At 40.9% G+C, this 18,711-nt stretch overlaps 1 protein-coding gene across 1 annotated transcript in view; it reads right to left on the minus strand.

The window, feature by feature from the left end:
* Positions 1–1,082: 1,082 nt before the first annotated feature.
* The window catches only part of LOC311241979 (uncharacterized protein), a gene marked incomplete at both ends in the record, with an annotated part of 105,032 nt that continues 87,403 nt past the window's right edge, over positions 1,083–18,711 (minus strand). Inside the window, 8 exons of the mRNA XM_084330934.1 lie at positions 1,083–1,094; positions 1,952–2,205; positions 3,133–3,284; positions 7,364–7,598; positions 8,374–8,492; positions 10,414–10,666; positions 13,649–13,791; positions 17,498–17,747. Coding sequence (XP_084187060.1) covers positions 1,083–1,094; positions 1,952–2,205; positions 3,133–3,284; positions 7,364–7,598; positions 8,374–8,492; positions 10,414–10,666; positions 13,649–13,791; positions 17,498–17,747 — 1,418 coding nt within the window. The remainder of the gene's footprint in view (positions 1,095–1,951; positions 2,206–3,132; positions 3,285–7,363; positions 7,599–8,373; positions 8,493–10,413; positions 10,667–13,648; positions 13,792–17,497; positions 17,748–18,711) is intronic.

The following is an 18,711-nucleotide window of genomic DNA, read 5'->3' on the forward strand; positions in this document are numbered from 1 at the left end:
AGTGGAGGAGACACACATGTGCCTCGAGTCTCCCTCATACAATATTTAGTACCTTGTGTCTACTGCACCTGGTCTATACTGCAGCTGGTCTATACTACACCTGGTCTATACTGCACCTTGTCTATACTACACCTGGTCTATACTACACCTGGTCTATACTGCACCTTGTGTATACTGCACCTTGTGTATACTGCACCTGGTCTATACTGCACCTGGTCTATACTGCACCTTGTGTATACTGCACCTTGTGTATACTGTTTAATTTGACTCATACTATATTTTCAGATTAACATTTTTGATTGCCTATATTTATTGTAACGTAAATAATAAATGCTGTGGGGTTGTGTCACAGTTCAGTAAATGTGTCGGAGTTCAGTAAATGCTGAGAGGTTGTGTCACAGTTCAGTAAATGTATCACAGTTCAGTAAATGCTGAGAGGTTGCCTCATAGTTCAGTAAATGCTGAGAGGTTGCCTCATAGTTCAGTAAATGTGTCACAGTTCAGTAAATGTGTCACAGTTCAGTAAATGCTGAGCGGCTGCCTCACAGTTCAGTAAATGTGTCACAGTTCAGTAAATGCTGAGCGGCTGCCTCACAGTTCAGTAAATGCTGAGCGGTCACCTCACAGTTCAGTAAATGTGTCACAGTTCAGTAAATGCTGAGAGGTTGTGTCACAGTTCAGTAAATGTATCACAGTTCAGTAAATGCTGAGATGTTGCCTCATAGTTCAGTAAATGCTGAGAGGTTGCCTCATAGTTCAGTAAATGTGTCACAGTTCAGTAAATGCTGAGCGGCTGTCTCACAGTTCAGTAAATGTGTCACAGTTCAGTAAATGCTGAGCGGTCGCCTCACAGTTCAGTAAATGCTGAGCGGTCGCCTCACAGTTCAGTAAATGCTGAGCAGCTGCCTCACAGTTCAATAAATGTGTCACAGTTCAGTAAATGCCGAGCGGCTGCCTCACCGGCCTGGGGGTCAGCAGCTTCGGGCGTGGGCTCGGGGGGCTCCTCCATCACGAACAGCTCTCCCTCTGAACTGTCCGCCTTCAGCTCCCTGCTGAAGATCTCCTCCATCTGGTCGTAGAACTTAAACTCCTCCCTGAAGGGCAGAAACAGGTCAAACTAAAGAAGACGCGTTGTACGGCTGTACCGCTGTTACCGGGGAACTGAAATCGTCATCAATATTTACAGGGCTTCCCCTAAACAGTGGTATGTACCTCCCCTCCCCCCTCACTATGACCATGTGCCACAGCGCCACCGTGTGTTTAAAAATAAAATTACCCATTGAGATTCAAATCTGACCTGGCCAAGAATGGCAGCAGTACAGCAGTTTAATACAGTACACGCACGTACGCACGCACGTTTGCAAGACAGGGGAGTCTACCCAGAATGGCTTTATATATAAAAACATACAAATGACTAAGCCAACGTCTTGACAGAGCAGACCAATTGATTTAAAAAGACATGCATGCTAGGTACAGTATATCCTGCCATTGCCCTTGCCCAAGGTACTGGCATTACAACTGGAGTTGGTCTCTTGACCAAGGTACTGGCATTACAACTGGAGTTGGTCTCTTGACCAAGGTACTGGCATTACAACTGGAGTTGGTCTCTTGACCAAGGTACTGGTCATTACTACTGGAGTTGGTCCCTAGACCAAGGTACTGGCATTACAACTGGAGTTGGTCTCTTGACCAAGGTACTGGCCTTACAACTGGAGTTGGTCTCTTGACCAAGGTACTGGCCTTACAACTGGAGTTGGTCTCTTGACCAAGGTACTGGCCTTACAACTGGAGTTGGTCTCTTGACCAAGGTACTGGCATTACAACTGGAGTTGGTCTCTTGACAAAGGTACTGGCATTACAACTGGAGTTGGTCTCTTGACCAAGGTACTGGCATTACAACTGGAGTTGGTCCCTTGCCCAAGGTAATGATGGATAACTTCATAGTCTTTACTGACTTGTCATGGAGGAAGCCGGCTTTGAGGCGCTTTATGCGGGTGTGGCACTGCTCCGTGGTCCGGATGAAACCACGGGCGTTCATCCTCTGGGAGATGTAGTCAAACACGTGGCGGTTCTTCAGGCAGCCTCTCAGGGTGACCTGGACACTGTCCTCCCCCCAGACTTCCAGCAGGACCCGGGTCTCCCTGTCCGACCAGGGCATCTTCCGGCTGGATTCAGACAGGAGGTGACTGGTCGAGGCCTGGTCGTCTGAAAGGATGCACACGCGGAGGAATCAAGAAGAATCAAGAGGTTTATTTGTCACATACATACCAGGGCATACAGTGAAATGCGGGTGGTCATGCCTGCATTGATTGTGCAAAATACAATAAAAATAGGCATAGAAAAAAAGAAAATAGGTAAGACACAAGATATGCATGATAAAAAAAAGACATGCTAAGTTCCTGAGAAACTGGTTCCTATATACACTACTATACAATATACAATTGACAATTCTAACTCTTAATATATCTAAACTATACTATACAATACCTCCTTCCTTTAAAGTGACTTTTCCATTCACATATTCACATATTAAGAAGCGGTGGAAGAAGTACACAGTTAAAATACCCAGATAAAATAGTGCTCTGGTGAAAGTAAAAAGTCCTCTGTTCAAAGTAAGAGAATAAATAAAGGTTTGGTTTGATTTTGAAATGTAGCTACGACATAGTAGTAGTAGTTTATTCAGTCATCATCTCACACAATATAATATACACAATCATTTAACAATATTTGATTTTACAGTGACTGAAAATGTACAGACTGAAGCATAATGCTTATATATGCCTGTCCTATATTCTTAACAAAATTAAGACTCCAAAACAGTATTCTAAAAGAAAACGGCAAAAACAGTATTATTCACCTTTGTAGTTTTCAAAAATAGCTTTACAAACTATTTTCTTAAAAACCAAAAGTGAATGACTCATTCTTAACTGTATCAGCATTGTTCTACAAGTTAACCCCAATAATAGAAATACACCTCCTTTTAATCCTTCTTAACTTTTTGAACAGTAAATTTACAAATATCTCTCAAATCATATTTCATCATTTATTTATACGTACATGGAATTACCACAGCCCAACAGTACATATTCATATAATAAACCAAATCATTAAATTTCATAATATGAAACATACACATCTCTGGCTCCTCTTCTTCCTCCAGGAGTGAGTGGATGGTGGCGTCGCCAGTCAGATCCATGTCGTTGACGTCTGCGTAGGGAGAGTCGCTGCCGAGCACGGCGTCCAGGATGCGGTAATATCTGAAGACCAAGGGCTCCTCTCCATTTCTGGACAGAGACAAATCAGGGACAACAGTGAGCTTTTGTTCCCAGTTGCATTACAAATCAAATTGACCTATCTCCTAAGTACATTAACCCTTTCACTGCCACACTACAGAAGGTTAACCCTTTACTATCACACAACCGATGGTCGCCGTCGGTTGTGTGATAGTAAAGGGTTAACCTTCTGTCTATTGTTTGAGTGAGTGTAGTCTTTTGAAGGAAGAGACCCAGGGCTTTTGATTTTCGAATTTAGAAAAACTACCCTACCCAGCTCATGCCAGCCCCTGTCAATCATCTGACTTCTGGATTACCATTTTTATTTCTCTTATTTTTCGGGATTATCTCCCACAAACCTGAACGTTATTGCCATAATACAGAACACAGTTAGTTTCTCTACCTTTCTGTGAACGTCTAGCAAAAAACGGCGTTGCAATCTGATGAACATTTTTGGAAAGTAACTGTACTTGTGAACTCACGCCTGGTGATACTAGGTCAATTTTAGCATGGTGTTATTCACAGTCAAAGATAAAAAAAAATATATATATAATTCTCCTTTGGTTCATTACAATTTACTCAAACCTAGTAACATACACAATATTTCTGACACTGGGAATACATTCCCTGAGATCCATAGATGTCCCTAGAATCAGATACCAAGAACATGCAAATTAACAATTAAAAAAAAAGCCACACATTGGCGGGCAAAGAGCTGCATGCGGCTCGCGAGCCACCGGTTGGGCACCCCTGGACTAAATCCTGGAGTTTCAATTCATTAAGAGTGACTATATCCTAGACTAGAGCATAGGTGTCAAACTCATGGCCCGCGGGCCAAATGTGGCCCGCCACGTCATTTGATGTGGCCCCCAAGAGCTCTGGTAAAAAAAAACGTTTTTTTTTTTTTAAACATAATCTTGGGTTAAAAAATTGCGGCGTTAAAAGAATTGTGGGTTAATGCGTTAATAAAGCTTTAACTTTGACAGCCTTAGTTATTACACATTCTTACACATACATGTATGTTGAACATCTGAGGTATTGATGAAGTAACAAAGGAAAAAAGCCAAAAGCACTTACTCCTCAGACATTCTTTGACAATTTTACAGCCCAAAATACAAAAAAGATCCAGGCGGAATAGGTAACAAAGGGTTGAAGAAACTTGTCTGAACTGTCAGATGCAAACTGGCTGTGTGACATAACCGAGCATATACTCTCAAACCCTGCCCCTTTTCTTGATCCTCCAATCACAGCTGTCGCTTACCTCTGACTTCCTCGTACAAACAAAGTTTGTACGAGGAAGTCAGAGGTAAGCGACAGCTGTGATTGGAGGATCAAGAAAAGAGGGCAGGGTTTTGAGACAGGTCCATTGAATAAGAAGCTGTAGGGACGCAAACAAGTCCCACCCAAAACTTGACCAATATAGTTGTTGAACTGAGACAACCCTTATTTTGTTATTTCTGAGTACAGTTACAGTTGTGTGTTCATGCAGACACATAATAGCAATTTCATTACGAATTGAAAATGGGGGACCCTGATGTAAACAAGTCGAAAGTCTTTCTCTGGTCTGCATCCCCTTAACAATTGTGTGTATTGAGCTGTACTGTACTGTACCCATTCTGCAATCTGTTAATTAAAGTTAATTAAACTATCTTCCATTAGTTGGATGTATGACCTCTGCAAGGTTGTGTGCAGCCATTTGTTTTTGTAACATCTGCTACATCTGTCCCACGTGTTCTTAGCAGCTCACAGTTGTTAGTTCTGCCCCTCTTGACTGTGACAAAAAGGTTTTGAACAAACTTAATGTCATAGCTTGTATTTGATGATATACTTCTTTGTTATTTACTTGAATGGTTTGATCATTGATTGATGGAGTAATATGGGGTTCTGATAAACTAAAATTATTTGTTAAAATAACATAAGCTAACATATATTTTTACATCTATGCAAATGCATATGCAATATGTATAACTTGAATAAGTAATAAATACAGAAACAACATGTTTAACAATATGTAAATGAGTAGCTACATTTATTTTATATTACATTAACATTTATACGGTCTTTGGCCCTTTGAGGGCAACCATAATGCTGATGTGGCCCTCTGTGAAAATGAGTTTGACACCCCTGTCCTAGAGTTTAAGTTCATTAAGAGTGACTAGATCCTAGAGTTTAAGTTCATTAAGAGTGACTAGATCCTAGAGTTTAAGTTCATTAAGAGTGACTATATCCTAGAGTTTAAGTTCATTAAGAGTGAATAGATCCTAGAGTTTAAGTTCATTAAGAGTGACTAGATCCTAGAGTTTAAGTTCATTAAGAGTGACTAGATCCTGGAGTTTAAATTCATTAAGAGTGACTAGATCCTAGAGTTTAAGTTCATTAAGAGTGACTAGATCCTAGAGTTTAAGTTCATTAAGAGTGACTAGATCATATAGTTTAAGTTCATTAAGAGTGACTAGATCCTAGTTTAAATTCATTAAGAATGACTAGATCATAGAGTTTAAGTTCATTAAGAGTGACTAGATCCTAGAGTTTAAATTCATTAAGAGTGACTAGATCCTATAGTTTAAGTTCATTAAGAGTGACTAGATCCTAGAGTTTAAATTCATTAAGAGTGACTAGATCGGGGGAGCTCCAGTAGCTCACCACGTACCGCGAGTGCTATTTCAGCGCCGTGGACAACCGTGCTCGTCACGGATCTGGGGCTGAGCGCGTTCGAATCCCGGACGGCAGCCGTGCCTTTCCCAGAGTGTCTTCCCCCCCATCTGAACCCTTTCAGCCTGCTTCTGTCGGTCGAGCTTGACCAAAGTATAAATGCGATAAACGTATAAAAGAGCCAGGGAAATGGCCAAAGTTTAAAAAAAAAAAAAAAAAAAAAGTGACTAGATCCTAGAGTTTAAGTTCATTAAGAGTGACTATATCCTAGAGTTTAAGTTCATTAAGAGTGACTAGATCCTAGAGTTTAAGTTCATTAACCCATTCCCTGCCACCACTTTGATCATCTTATACCATTCTCTGCCAGTACTGTAAGTCTATGGAGATGTTCACCTTCTTTGCAGGGCTATAACTTTTTAAATTGTATTGCTAAATTAGGGCGGCTACGTGGCGTAGTGGGCAAGGCGCTCGCATCGAATGTGGAGACGCTGGGCTCGCCTGTTCGAGCCCAGCGTTCCACATTGCTTTCAGTTTAGCTGGTCGTTCATACTAATACACATTGGCCGTATTAGGGGGTGGGAAACTGATGGGTGGGGATCGGGCGTTGTGGACAGCGACTCCTACAGGTCGGTTGGTGCGCCTGCGCAGTAGAATCAGGAAGTGTCGGGGGCAGCGTGAGCCTCCCACGCGTTACTCCTCGCCACTGAGAGATCGAGCTGCGCAGGTGAAAAGATGCGACTGCTGTTACCTCAAGTACCCGAGGGGACTTGTGCTATGTATGACTTAGTCCACATTGCAGCCGGCTTGTGGGAGGCAAGAAACAGCGTTCGTGACAGGGGACGGTTGAATTGGATGATACGAAATTGGGATGGGAGAAAATATAGAAAATGGGAGAAAAAGTGGATCAAAAAATTAATTGACATTACTATGGCCCATTCAACATCGATTATCTATCGTTCAGGATGTAGGAACGTTTTACTTTTTCATTCACACATTCATACGAAAATACCGTCTAGAATATAAATATGTTTTTATCGTTTTCTGCAGTATTTCCTAGAACGTGAGATATAGACATAAATCGTTTATAATTCCGTGACCAACGTTAAATGATTTATGTAGTATGGGTGATATATTGATCAGAGCAGTTTGTATCGAAAATGATAAACAAAAACGCTGAAACGCGGACATGACCGGTTAGCCTTCGGGAGAGGTGTTAGTTGGACAATGCCTAGGCTGACCGGTCGTGTTAGCTTCCATTCATTGTGCTAAGCTAGGCTAACGTGCAACCAGATAGCTTTCTACTGAACGCACAGAGAGAAAACTGGTATCCATCTCCTCGTCTCTCTCTGGAGAAGACAGTAAGCCAATTTCCCAAAAGGTTGGCGTGTTCTTTTTCAAGTTCATTCAAGTCAATCAATCAGTCTGCCTGCCCCCTCTACCTCCGGCTGTTGCATGACTGCCTGTAGGTCTTCCTCAGGCGTTTGATCCTGGAGTGGCACTGCTCCGGTGTCCTCAGGTGCCCGACGATCGCCAGCTTGTCCGAGATCTCGGCGAACACGTGCCCGTTGCGGAGGCAGGTCTTCAGGCTGCGCTGCACGTCGTCCGTGGCCCACAGCTCGATGAGGGCCAGCGTCTCCTGCTCAGACCAGGGAGTGTATTTTGTTCCGTCTGCGTCTGTGTGTGTCAGGAGACAACAAGGGGGGGCATGTTTCCAGAACTTCTCCTTGACGTTCTCACTCAAACTATTCCTATTTCATTTAATTTAATTTCTTATTTTATTCATTCTTATTTTCCCCATTTTCTTTTCATTACTGTTAATGATATTATTATTATTATTATAGTGTATGTGTATGTATGCGTGTGTGTGTATGTATACGTGTATGTGCATATATATATATATATATATATATATATATATATATATATATATATATATATATATATATATATATATAATAAACTGTATTTATATAGCACCTTTCATACAAGAATTGCAGCCCAAAGTGCTTCACAGCAGTGATGTAGACACAACATAGACATGGGCATAAAATGAGCATAAAGTTGCACAATTATAGACAGGAATACCATGAGCATGGCATTTACAAATCTGTGGAAATGGAATAAAAATAAATATATATATTGAAGTCAGTAGTATATATATATATTTTCCCCCACTATGGCCTTGAGCTTGGTGGAGGGGGTTGTACTTGTCTCTTTTCTATGTTTATAAACTGAAAACCTATAAATAAAGCATAAAAAATATATATATATATTCATTCCTATGTCATCATTCATACACATCCCTCCTAAAAGATGTAAAACGTCTATTCTATACTTTGTTTATTGTATAACTTGGTGTAATACCATGTTGGTATATGCGATACAACCATGGTCCAATACAAGTACATGCATAATGAAAACAAGATGAATATCAGAAGTACGGCTGCACCTGCATCCTGGTCTGCTTCTTCGTCTCTCTCGTCATACTCATCGATGGATGCCGCTTCCTGTCCGAGTATTCCTTCAAGCTGAGCGTAGAACTTATATTCCACTTTGTTTATTCCGCATCTGAGAACAGTGGACACATGACCACCATCAGATTCAAGTTGTCAAAGTGTGTGTTCATGTGTGCTTGTGTGTGGAGAGATCAGTGTTCATTGTTCTGATGGCCTGAGGGAAGAAGCTGAGCCTTAGTCTCTCTGTTCTTGCTGCGTGTATACGGAGGCGCTTGCCTGACCGCAGCAGCTTCTGAGAACAGCGGTCACATGACCGCCATCAGATCTGAGAACAGTGGTCACGTGACCACCATCAGATCTGAGAACAGTGGTCACGTGACCACCATCAGATCTGAGAACAGTGGTCACGTGACCACCATCAGATCTGAGAACAGTGGTCAGATGACCACCATCGGATCTGAGAACAGTGGTCACATGACCACCATCGGATCTGAGAACAGTGGTCACATGACCACCATCAGATCTGAGAACAGTGGCCACATGACCACCATCAGATCTGAGAACAGTGGTCACGTGACCACCATCAGATCTGAGAACAGTGGTCACGTGACCACCATCAGATCTGAGAACAGTGGTCATATGACCACCATCGGATCTGAGAACAGTGGTCACATGACCACCATCGGATCTGAGAACAGTGGTCACATGACCACCATCAGGTCTGAGAACAGTGGTCACATGACCAACCATCAGAGATTTGTCTGTATCCATTTGATCAAGTCAATCAATTATTTGTTATGAAGCAATGTTGGATATTATGCCAAATGTTTCTATAATGTAACCCGTTCCAAAAAAGGAACGTTTGAGTAGCTCCATACTTTCTAGATTTGTGTATGAATGACATTTTAAATAAAATGAATGAAATTAAGATTAACAAAAGTTATGTCTTGTCATACAGGATTATAAGATTTGATTTAATTGCTTGATGCTTGATCTGGCACACAAAAGGATGTTGTTGTTGTTGTGTGTAGTGACGTCTGTTTCGGCTTACATGTATTCTTGTAATACGTCTGTATGGTTCATTTATCTTCCTCCTCTGTTTTTAAGCTCTGTTTTGTACATTATAATTCCAATTCTACTGAACATGGCAAATAAAGTAAACTTGAACTTGAACAAAACACCATAAGAATAACAATTACATTTAGGCCTACTAAATGATGTACATGTAAATATAATGTACTAAATTATGTAAATGTAACTATAATGTACTAAATTATGTAAAATATTGCTTTTACTATTATGTTGGATTGTGTTGTAAATATTGTGTTTTACTTTGAATGCTTCTGTTTTAGGTGTATGGTTTTATAACATCTTGCCAAAAGGACTACAGTTGCGAATTAGCCAGCTGGCTAAAACTGGCACATTTACAGAAATGTTAATTAATGTGTCCTGTCCTTTTTAAATAAACTGAAACTGAACTGAACTGAAAATGTACTAAATGATGAAAATGTAAATATAATGTACTAAATGATGTAAATGTACTAAATGGGGTAAATGTAAATATAATGTACTAAATGATGTAAATGTACTAAATTATGTAAATGTACTCAATTATGAAAATGTAAATGTACTAAATGATGTAAATGTACTAAATGATGTAAATGTACTAAATTATGTAAATATAATGTACTAAATGATGTAAATGTAAATATAATGTACTAAATGATGTAAATGTAAATATAATGTAGTAAATGATGTAAATGTACTAAATGATGAACATGTAAATATAATGTACTAAATTATGTAAAAGTGCTAAATTATGAAAATGTAAATATAATGTACTAAATTATGTAAATTTACTAAATGATGTAAATGTAAATATAATGTACTAAATGATGTAAATGTAACTATAATGTACTAAATGATGAAGCGTGAACATGGATGCCTACTTCTTCCTGTCGTAGCTCTGATATAAATGTACTAAATCATGTAAATGTACTAAATGATGAAGAGTGAACAACATGGATGCCTACTTCTTCCTGTCGTAGCTCTGGCGGAAGTTGCTCCGGAGGGACTTGACTTTCCAGCGGCACTGGTCCGGTGTCTTGGAGAAGCCCCGGTCGTGGATCTTCTCCGCGATGTCGGCGTAGACGTGTCCGTTGTGGACGCAGCCCTTCAGCGCCCTCTGCACGTCCTCCTCCCCCCAGACGTGGATCAGAGCGAGGGTCTCGGAGTCCGACCACGTGCCGGGCGTCGCCTTCTCACATGGTGTGTTGACCTCTCCCTCTTTAGAGCATCGAGACAAAATTACATTCAATAGCAATTTCTGGTCGTTTTGGTTAGTTGTAGTTGATAGCTGGTGTGATTAAAGGTGCTATAGATAAACATCCGTCTTAAATAATACATCCACAGAGTCCCAAAATAAATGATTGATTCATTAATTTATCATTTAAAAAATTTTGGCGGGTCCAAAATGAATGTTGTTGCAGGCATGTATACTGTTTATGTTATACTGCTGGAATACACTGTACTATACTGCTCATGTTATTCTGCTGGAGTACACTGTACTATACTGCTTATGTTATACTACTGGAGTACTGTACTATACTGCTTACCGTAATTCCTCTAATAGTAACCCCGGCTTGTATTTGTTTCAACTGTAGCTGATACCAGGCTTGTATTAGGAGGAGGCATGTTAGAGAGAGGCCTATATTTCTAATTTTCAAACAGATCATAATGAATAAATCAACATTTTGTGTCAGTTTGAACCCAGTAAAATGTACTGGGTTCATTTATTGAAACCAAGTACTGTATGAAATACGGTAGTAAACAGTGCAATTACAGGTGGTCAAAAAAAGTAAAATAAAGTAAAATAGTGCAATCACAATACTGGTATAATAATAATAATAATAATAATAATAATAATAATAATAATAATAATAATAATAATAATAATAATAATAATAATAATAATAATAATAATAACAACTTCGTTTTATACAATTCTGAGGTAGGCTTACTCTCTTGGTAAACATTAACACCATACCATTATATGGTATTTACTGCACAGCCAGGCCAGCATATACATGAAACCCGGCTTGTATTAGGAGGCCGGCTTATAATTGCTTAGCTCAACAGCGCACCCGGTCATTAATAGAGACCCGGTTTTTAATTGAATACCGGTTACTATTAGAGGAATTACGGTATGTTATATTACTGGAGTACTGTACTATACTGCTTATGTTATATTACTGGAGTACTAAACTGAGTTAGCCGGATAATTCTCAGGATAACTTGACTTAAGCTAGACCTTTCCGTTCCCCGACGTGCGATTATCTAAATCAATATGGCAACAGATCAGAAAGTTTGAACCTGGTCGAGGGCAGGGTTAAGTTCAGTTAGCTGGATAACCTGCATGGCCACACCCTCGCAAATAAATGCCAGCTCCCTTCCTGAAAGAGGATAGTCTAGATCCCATTATACCATTCTGAATTATGTTTTTGTGCTTCGTTTTTCTAGAGGGGGCTTTTGAAATGTAAAATAATAGACCAAAAATTCGGACAATAAATCATATTCAGCCTATGAATTTACTTTGTCCTAAATAATGCACGTCATAGTTATACGGATACGGCGCTCGCGATCGCGACACACACTATGTGGTTATTTTAATAACGGAGCATTGCAAATGTGAATCTCGCAGGGATATTTTTAATGAATGAAACCTATCAGCTGTTTGGCTCTGATTAGTTTCATATTTTTCGCTGTAGATGTATTTGCTTAACGGAGCGCCCGGATTGTGTTTCATTTAAGCATAAATTGAAGCGTCTTTATATGCGTGGATTGTGGATATGAATTACGAGGAATCTGAATCTGTGGATTGTTGAATTGTATCACTGTCACTCACACGTTATTGTGATATTGTAACTGGGTTTAAAATATATGAGGAGATGCGCTGTTTGACGGATTTGATGATGTGACGTGACTTGATAAATTGAATGAGCCTTTGACGTTTTGATGAATGAATTTGAGAAAATGCATTTATCTGTTCAAGCACTGTTATCTGATGATGAACATGAGGTGTCACTGGTATAAACCAAAGGTTAATTAATTCAATGCATGTATGGATGATTTTCCGAAACAGATTAAAACCTGATTAATAGTGAAACTGTATAGCCTCCCTAAGCCTCTCTGACATGTTATTTCGGGGGTCGCGCCTTGAAAACTTTGGGAACCATGTATTTATATAGTACATGATAATAATAATAATAATAATAATAATTAGGGATGCTCGATATTGGCTTCTTTACCGATACCGATATACCGATATTGTCCAACTCTTAATTTCCGATACCGATATCAACCAATATCAACAGATATATGCAGGGTTTCCCCCCCCCAAAAAAACATAATAATTTCAGGTAATTAACATTACATATATCTTGTTGTGGAATTAACACAACATTATGCATACTTTTGACAATAAGTAAAATCAGAGTTTGTTCTTACTTGCTTGCCTGGGTAAATAAAGGTTATAGAAATGTAAAAAAAAAAATATATATATATATTTTTTTTGAAAACAGATACCGATATTTTCCGATATCACAATTTAATGCCAATATCGGTAGGCCAATAATATCGGACATCCCTAATAATAATACATCTATCTTATATAGCGCTTTTCCAGGTGCTCAAAGACCTAAGCAGAGCGCATACAGTACAGATATCCTCATAATATAATTCGTATCAATTAGATACTCTTTGGGCTTGTTTTTATCTACTTATTATGAAAGAGTTCAACTAATTATTTTCGCTAGCAAGATCTCATTCGATTATTCATTCCATTAAGCCTACTGCCAGCAGGCACATTTAAAGAAATATAATCGGATTGATTGGGGTAATGAGGGACTTAAAATTTGCCTATAGATTATGCATTTAACTTGTCTGCAAGGCTATTGAGCCGTACTGTATTGTACCCATTCTGCAATCTGTTAATAAAGTTTTCAATCAATCAATCAATGCCGTTAGAAAATCAGGATTTCTGCGATCGACACCTGCTGTCTTTTCAGGTGAGGCGGCCGCGCGCAATTATCCTGAGTATCAAGTCTGGTTCGAATTAACGAGAGTGAATCAGCGTTCAAGGAACAGGGAAAGCCTGGATTCAAACATCGGGTTAATTGAATCTGGATAATGGGACTTTTGATCGACTTAGTTGAACCAGGTACGGGGAATAGGGCCCAGATCATAGCACTCGGGTCAGGGATCTCTTACCTGTGCCATCTATCGACTCCCCGCTGGAATCCTCCGATATCTCGATAGACTCTGTGACCAACGTGGAAGATGACGGCTGCTTCTCGAGTATCTGCTCCATTAGGTCATAGAATTTGAAATCCACTCGATCGCTTCCAGATGAACTGAGGACAACAGCGATGCAGAGATGGTAGCAATGAGTTAGTCACACATGAGCACACGGTACACAATCGTTTCCTCCAATAATGTACTCGTTTTCCACACGTTCATTTAGTTTGACGGTTATCGAGAGAAAATTTGTTTGAAAATGGTCACCAGTGATGCCATCGGGGACATTGAATACTTAATGATAAGGTGGCCGTCACTATAAGACAATAGGACTGCAATTAAAGGGGAACTATCTTATAAATGGCCTTTTCCAGTGGTTAGCATTGTTTTCTAGCAATGTGGGGTTGTACCAACACTGACTAGATATGAAATTCTCATTCAGTCCCACTCCTCCACTTCAGTTGATACAAGATCCTCCCCCAGTGAACTAAGCCATTCAGAATTTCCTCGCTTGTCTACGTAGAGATGCTGATTTGCATATCTTGATTTGCATATCTCAGCCCCTTCTGTGGTTGCAGGCACCGCCCACAATCAACAATTCGCCCAACAACGGAGCAGTGGGAATAATGCGGAAGCGCAGGGCAGAGCCCTGCCAAAAACAGCTTGGAATCTTGAATGCAGAAAATGCTGCTTGAGAGTACTTGATTAGAAATACAAAACAATGATTTTTTTTAAAGAAACCTTACAGATGTGTTCCATAGACTCACAGGAATTGTGTAAAATTGCCCAAATAGTGAAAGAAATAGTAAGATAGTTCCCCTTTAACACAACACTCATTCAATGTCCCTGATGACATAACTGGTGGCCATAATCAAAGGTGTGTCTTGGTAGTCTTGAGGTAAAGGCTCTTGCGTCCCAGAGCGTCCCGGGTTCATTCGCCAGCAAGGGAACTCAAACGTTTTCCCAAAACGGTAAAAGATTTTTTATATGTAATATATGTACCGTATTTCCTCTAATAGTGACCTGTATTCAATTAAAAACCGACTCTCTATTAATGTCCGGGTGCGCTGTTGAGCTAAGCAATTATAAGCCGACCTCCTAATACAAACCGGGTTACTAATATACGCGTGAGCGAACCTCTCCTTACTTCCGTATGGAACACGGGTCGCGCGCAGCACGTAAAACACAACAACAACAGAGCAAGCATGGTGACACTACTTTCCGAGTGGAAACGTTATGAGAGCTAACGTTGCTACCTACAGTACCCGGAGCTGCTAACTGGCTAACGTTATGAGAGCTAACGTTGCTACCTACAGTACCCGGAGCTGCTAACTGGCTAACGTTATGAGAGCTAACGTTGCTACCTACAGTACCCGGAGCTGCTAACTGGCTAACGTTATGAGAGCTAACGTTGCTACCTAGAGTACCCGGAGCTGCTAACTGGCTAACGTTATGAGAGCTAACGTTGCTACCTACAGCAGTGGCGGCTCGTGAATTCTTCTCCGGGGGGGGGAGAATCGATTCGTTACAGCGCGACGTGGAATCGATTCGTTACACAATCAAACCTAGTAGTATGTGTAGTATATAATAATAATAACTTTATTTGTATAGCACTTTTCATACAGAGGTTGCAGTTCAAAGTGCTTATATACCAAGAATAACTTCAGTATGAGTACAGGGCTGTACACATATTTTGCATATTGTTAAACGAGCCAAGGCTAGCTATTAAACTATCGATATGAATTGAAAATGGGGGACCCTGATGTAAACAAGACAAACGTCTTTCTCTGGTCTGCATCCCCTTAACAATTGTGTGTATTGAGCCGTACTGTATTGTACCCATTCTGCAATCTGTTAAATGAAGTTTTCATTCATTCATTCAAACATAGACTGGGCGAGATATTGAACAAGCCATAATCCACTTATTTTAAATCCAAAGTTACCATTCATTGTCTGGTTGATTATGCCCCACCCGCGGCGAAATTAATTAGTTCGTTCAACAACAACACAGCATCGCTCAGATAACAGAGAGAGAGCGAGAGAGAGACCGCAACTCACTTTGTTTAGTTGAAACGCGGTCCAGGAGGGCTTGATAAAGTGTATATGTCCACTGTCCCAGACTGTTGATGTATATCCACTGTCCAGACTGCATCCAGCTAGCCATTATAGCGTGTTGTTGTTTGTTGTCGAACCAGCTAAGACAGAGTATAGCCTACCCTTCGAGAAGCTTTGTGGTCCAGACTCCAGGCTTGAACTTTCCATAAAAGTGTCCATATAAATCTATTTAGTTAGATCCAACACTGTCTGAATGTACAGTATCTTGTGATTATTATCAATTTCCGACAACTACTATTTCCTAGTAGCCCCTCGAATAGCATAATCTGCAGAGCCCAGAGCCCAACGTCTGGGGACGCAATGTCACATGCCACTCTCAGCCAATAGTGACTACATCGGGCACTCGAGCAAGCACCCTCTGGTATTGTATTTGACAGCGCTATGTTGTACGTACGTATTTATTTATACGTATTTGCATTTTGCCCTGTGAGTTGCGCAATTACGGCGGAGCAGAAATGAGCGCCCATGAAAACGGAGTGGAGGGGGCTAGGCGCCGGCTGGGGGATGAATAGGCTACTTCCTCCTCACGCAAATAATTCTTTCTTCTTCTTCTTTTAACCAGGGAGGGCGGCGCTCTAGCGCCCACTATCGGCCGGCCGCCACTGACCTACAGTACCCGGAGCTGTTAACTGGCTAACGTTATGAGAGCTAACGTTGCTACCTACAGTACCCGGAGCTGTTAACTGGCTAACGTTATGAGAGCTAACGTTGCTACCTACAGTACCCGGAGCTGCTAACTGGCTAACGTTATGAGAGCTAACGTTGCTACCTACAGTACCCGGAGCTGCTAACTGGCTAACTTTATGAGAGCTAACGTTGCTACCTACAGTACCCGGAGCTGCTAACTGGCTAACGTTATGAGAGCTAACGTTGCTACCTACAGTACCTGGAGCTGCTAACTGGCTAACGTTATGAGAGCTAACGTTGCTACCTACAGTACCCGGAGCTGCTAACTGGCTAACGTTATGAGAGCTAACGTTGCTACCTACAGTACCCGGAGCTGCTAACTGGCTAACGTTATGAGAACTAACGTTGCTACCTACAGTACCCGGAGCTGCTAACTGGCTAACGTTATGAGAGCTAACGTTGCTACCTAGAGTACCCGGAGCTGCCAAGGTAAAGTTACTTGATTTCACTTTGAAAACGTTGAAATGACCAGAGACCACCTGTTTCATACAGTACTTGGTTTCAATAAATGAACCCAGTACATTTTACTGGGTTCAAACTGACACAAAATGTTGATTTATTCATTATGATCCGTTTGAAAATTAGAAATATAGGCCTCTCTCTTATACATGCCTCCTCCTAATAAAAGCCTGGTACCCGCTACAGTTGAAACAAATACAAGCCCGGGTCACTATTAGAGGAATTACGGTACTTATTTGTAAATACATAAATATATTACTTATGGCTATGACATAATGTACAATATGTACCTTTTTCCTGTGGTTGATGAGTATTTTATTTACATAATATTTTAACTGAGCTCGGACTGTCCTAAGGGCTGAAGGATTAACATGGTGTTCTTACCTCATGCTCTCCTGACACTGGTGATTAACCCTTTCACTGCCGCACTAACAAACGGTTAACCCTTTCACTGCGACAATATACAGAAGGTTAACCCTTTCACTGCCACACTGGTAGTGTGATAGTAAAGGGTTAACCTTCTTTAGTGTGGCAGTGAAAAGGTTAACACAGTGTTCTTACCTCATGCTCTCCTGACACTGGCGATAGCTGGCTTTCAGCCGCTTGATCCTGGTGTGACACTGCTCGGAGCTGCGGCAGTAGCCGCTGGAGCTGAGCTTCTCCGATATCTCGGAGTAGATGTGACCGTTGTGGGGACAGCGTCGGAGGTTCTGCTGGACCTGCTGATCTCCCCAGATCTCCAGCAGGATGAGGGTTTCGCTGTCGTTCCAAGGGACCTTCTTTCTCTCCGCCTGCACTCCGACATTAGACTCTAGAGACAAGCAGATGATAAAGATGCACACCGACATTAGACTCTAGAGACAGGCAGGTGATAAAGATGCACTCCGACATTAGACTCTAGAGACAGGCAGGTGATAAAGATGCACTCCGACATTAGACTCTAGAGACAGGCAGGTGATAAAGATGCACTCAGACATTAGACTCTAGAGACAGGCAGATGATAAAGATGCACTCCGACATTAGACTCTAGAGACAGGCAGATGATAAAGATGCACTCCGACATTAGACTAGAGACAGGCAGATAATAAAGATGCACTCCGACATTAGACTCTAGAGACAGGCAGATGATAAAAATGCACACCGACATTAGACTCTAGAGACAGGCAGGTGATAAAGATGCACTCCGACATTAGACTCTAGACACAGGCAGATGATAAAGATGCACTGCGACATTAGACTCTAGAGACAGGCAGATGATAAAGATGCACTCCGACATTAGACTCTAGAGACAGGCAGGTGATAAAGAAGCACTCCGACATTAGACTCTAGAGACAGGCAGATGATAAAGATGCACTCCGACATTAGACTAGAGACAGGCAGATGATAAAGATGCACTCCGACATTAGACTCTAGAGACAGGCAGATGATAAAAATGCACACCGACATTAGACTCTAGAGACAGGCAGGTGATAAAGATGCACTCCGACATTAGACTCTAGACACAGGCAGATGATAAAGATGCACTGCGACATTAGACTCTAGAGACAGGCAGATGATAAAGATGCACTCCGACATTAGACTCTAGAGACAGGCAGGTGATAAAGAAGCACTCCGACATTAGACTCTAGAGACAGGCAGATGATAAAAATGCACACCGACATTAGACTCTAGAGACAGGCAGGTGATAAAGATGCACTCCGACATTAGACTCTAGAGACAGGCAGATGATAAAGATGCACTCCGACATTAGACTCTAGAGACAGGCAGATGATAAA

Source organism: Notolepis coatsorum, assembly GCF_963971535.1.
Source record: "Notolepis coatsorum genome assembly, chromosome: 15".
Taxonomy (NCBI): Eukaryota; Metazoa; Chordata; class Actinopteri; order Aulopiformes; family Paralepididae; genus Notolepis; species Notolepis coatsorum.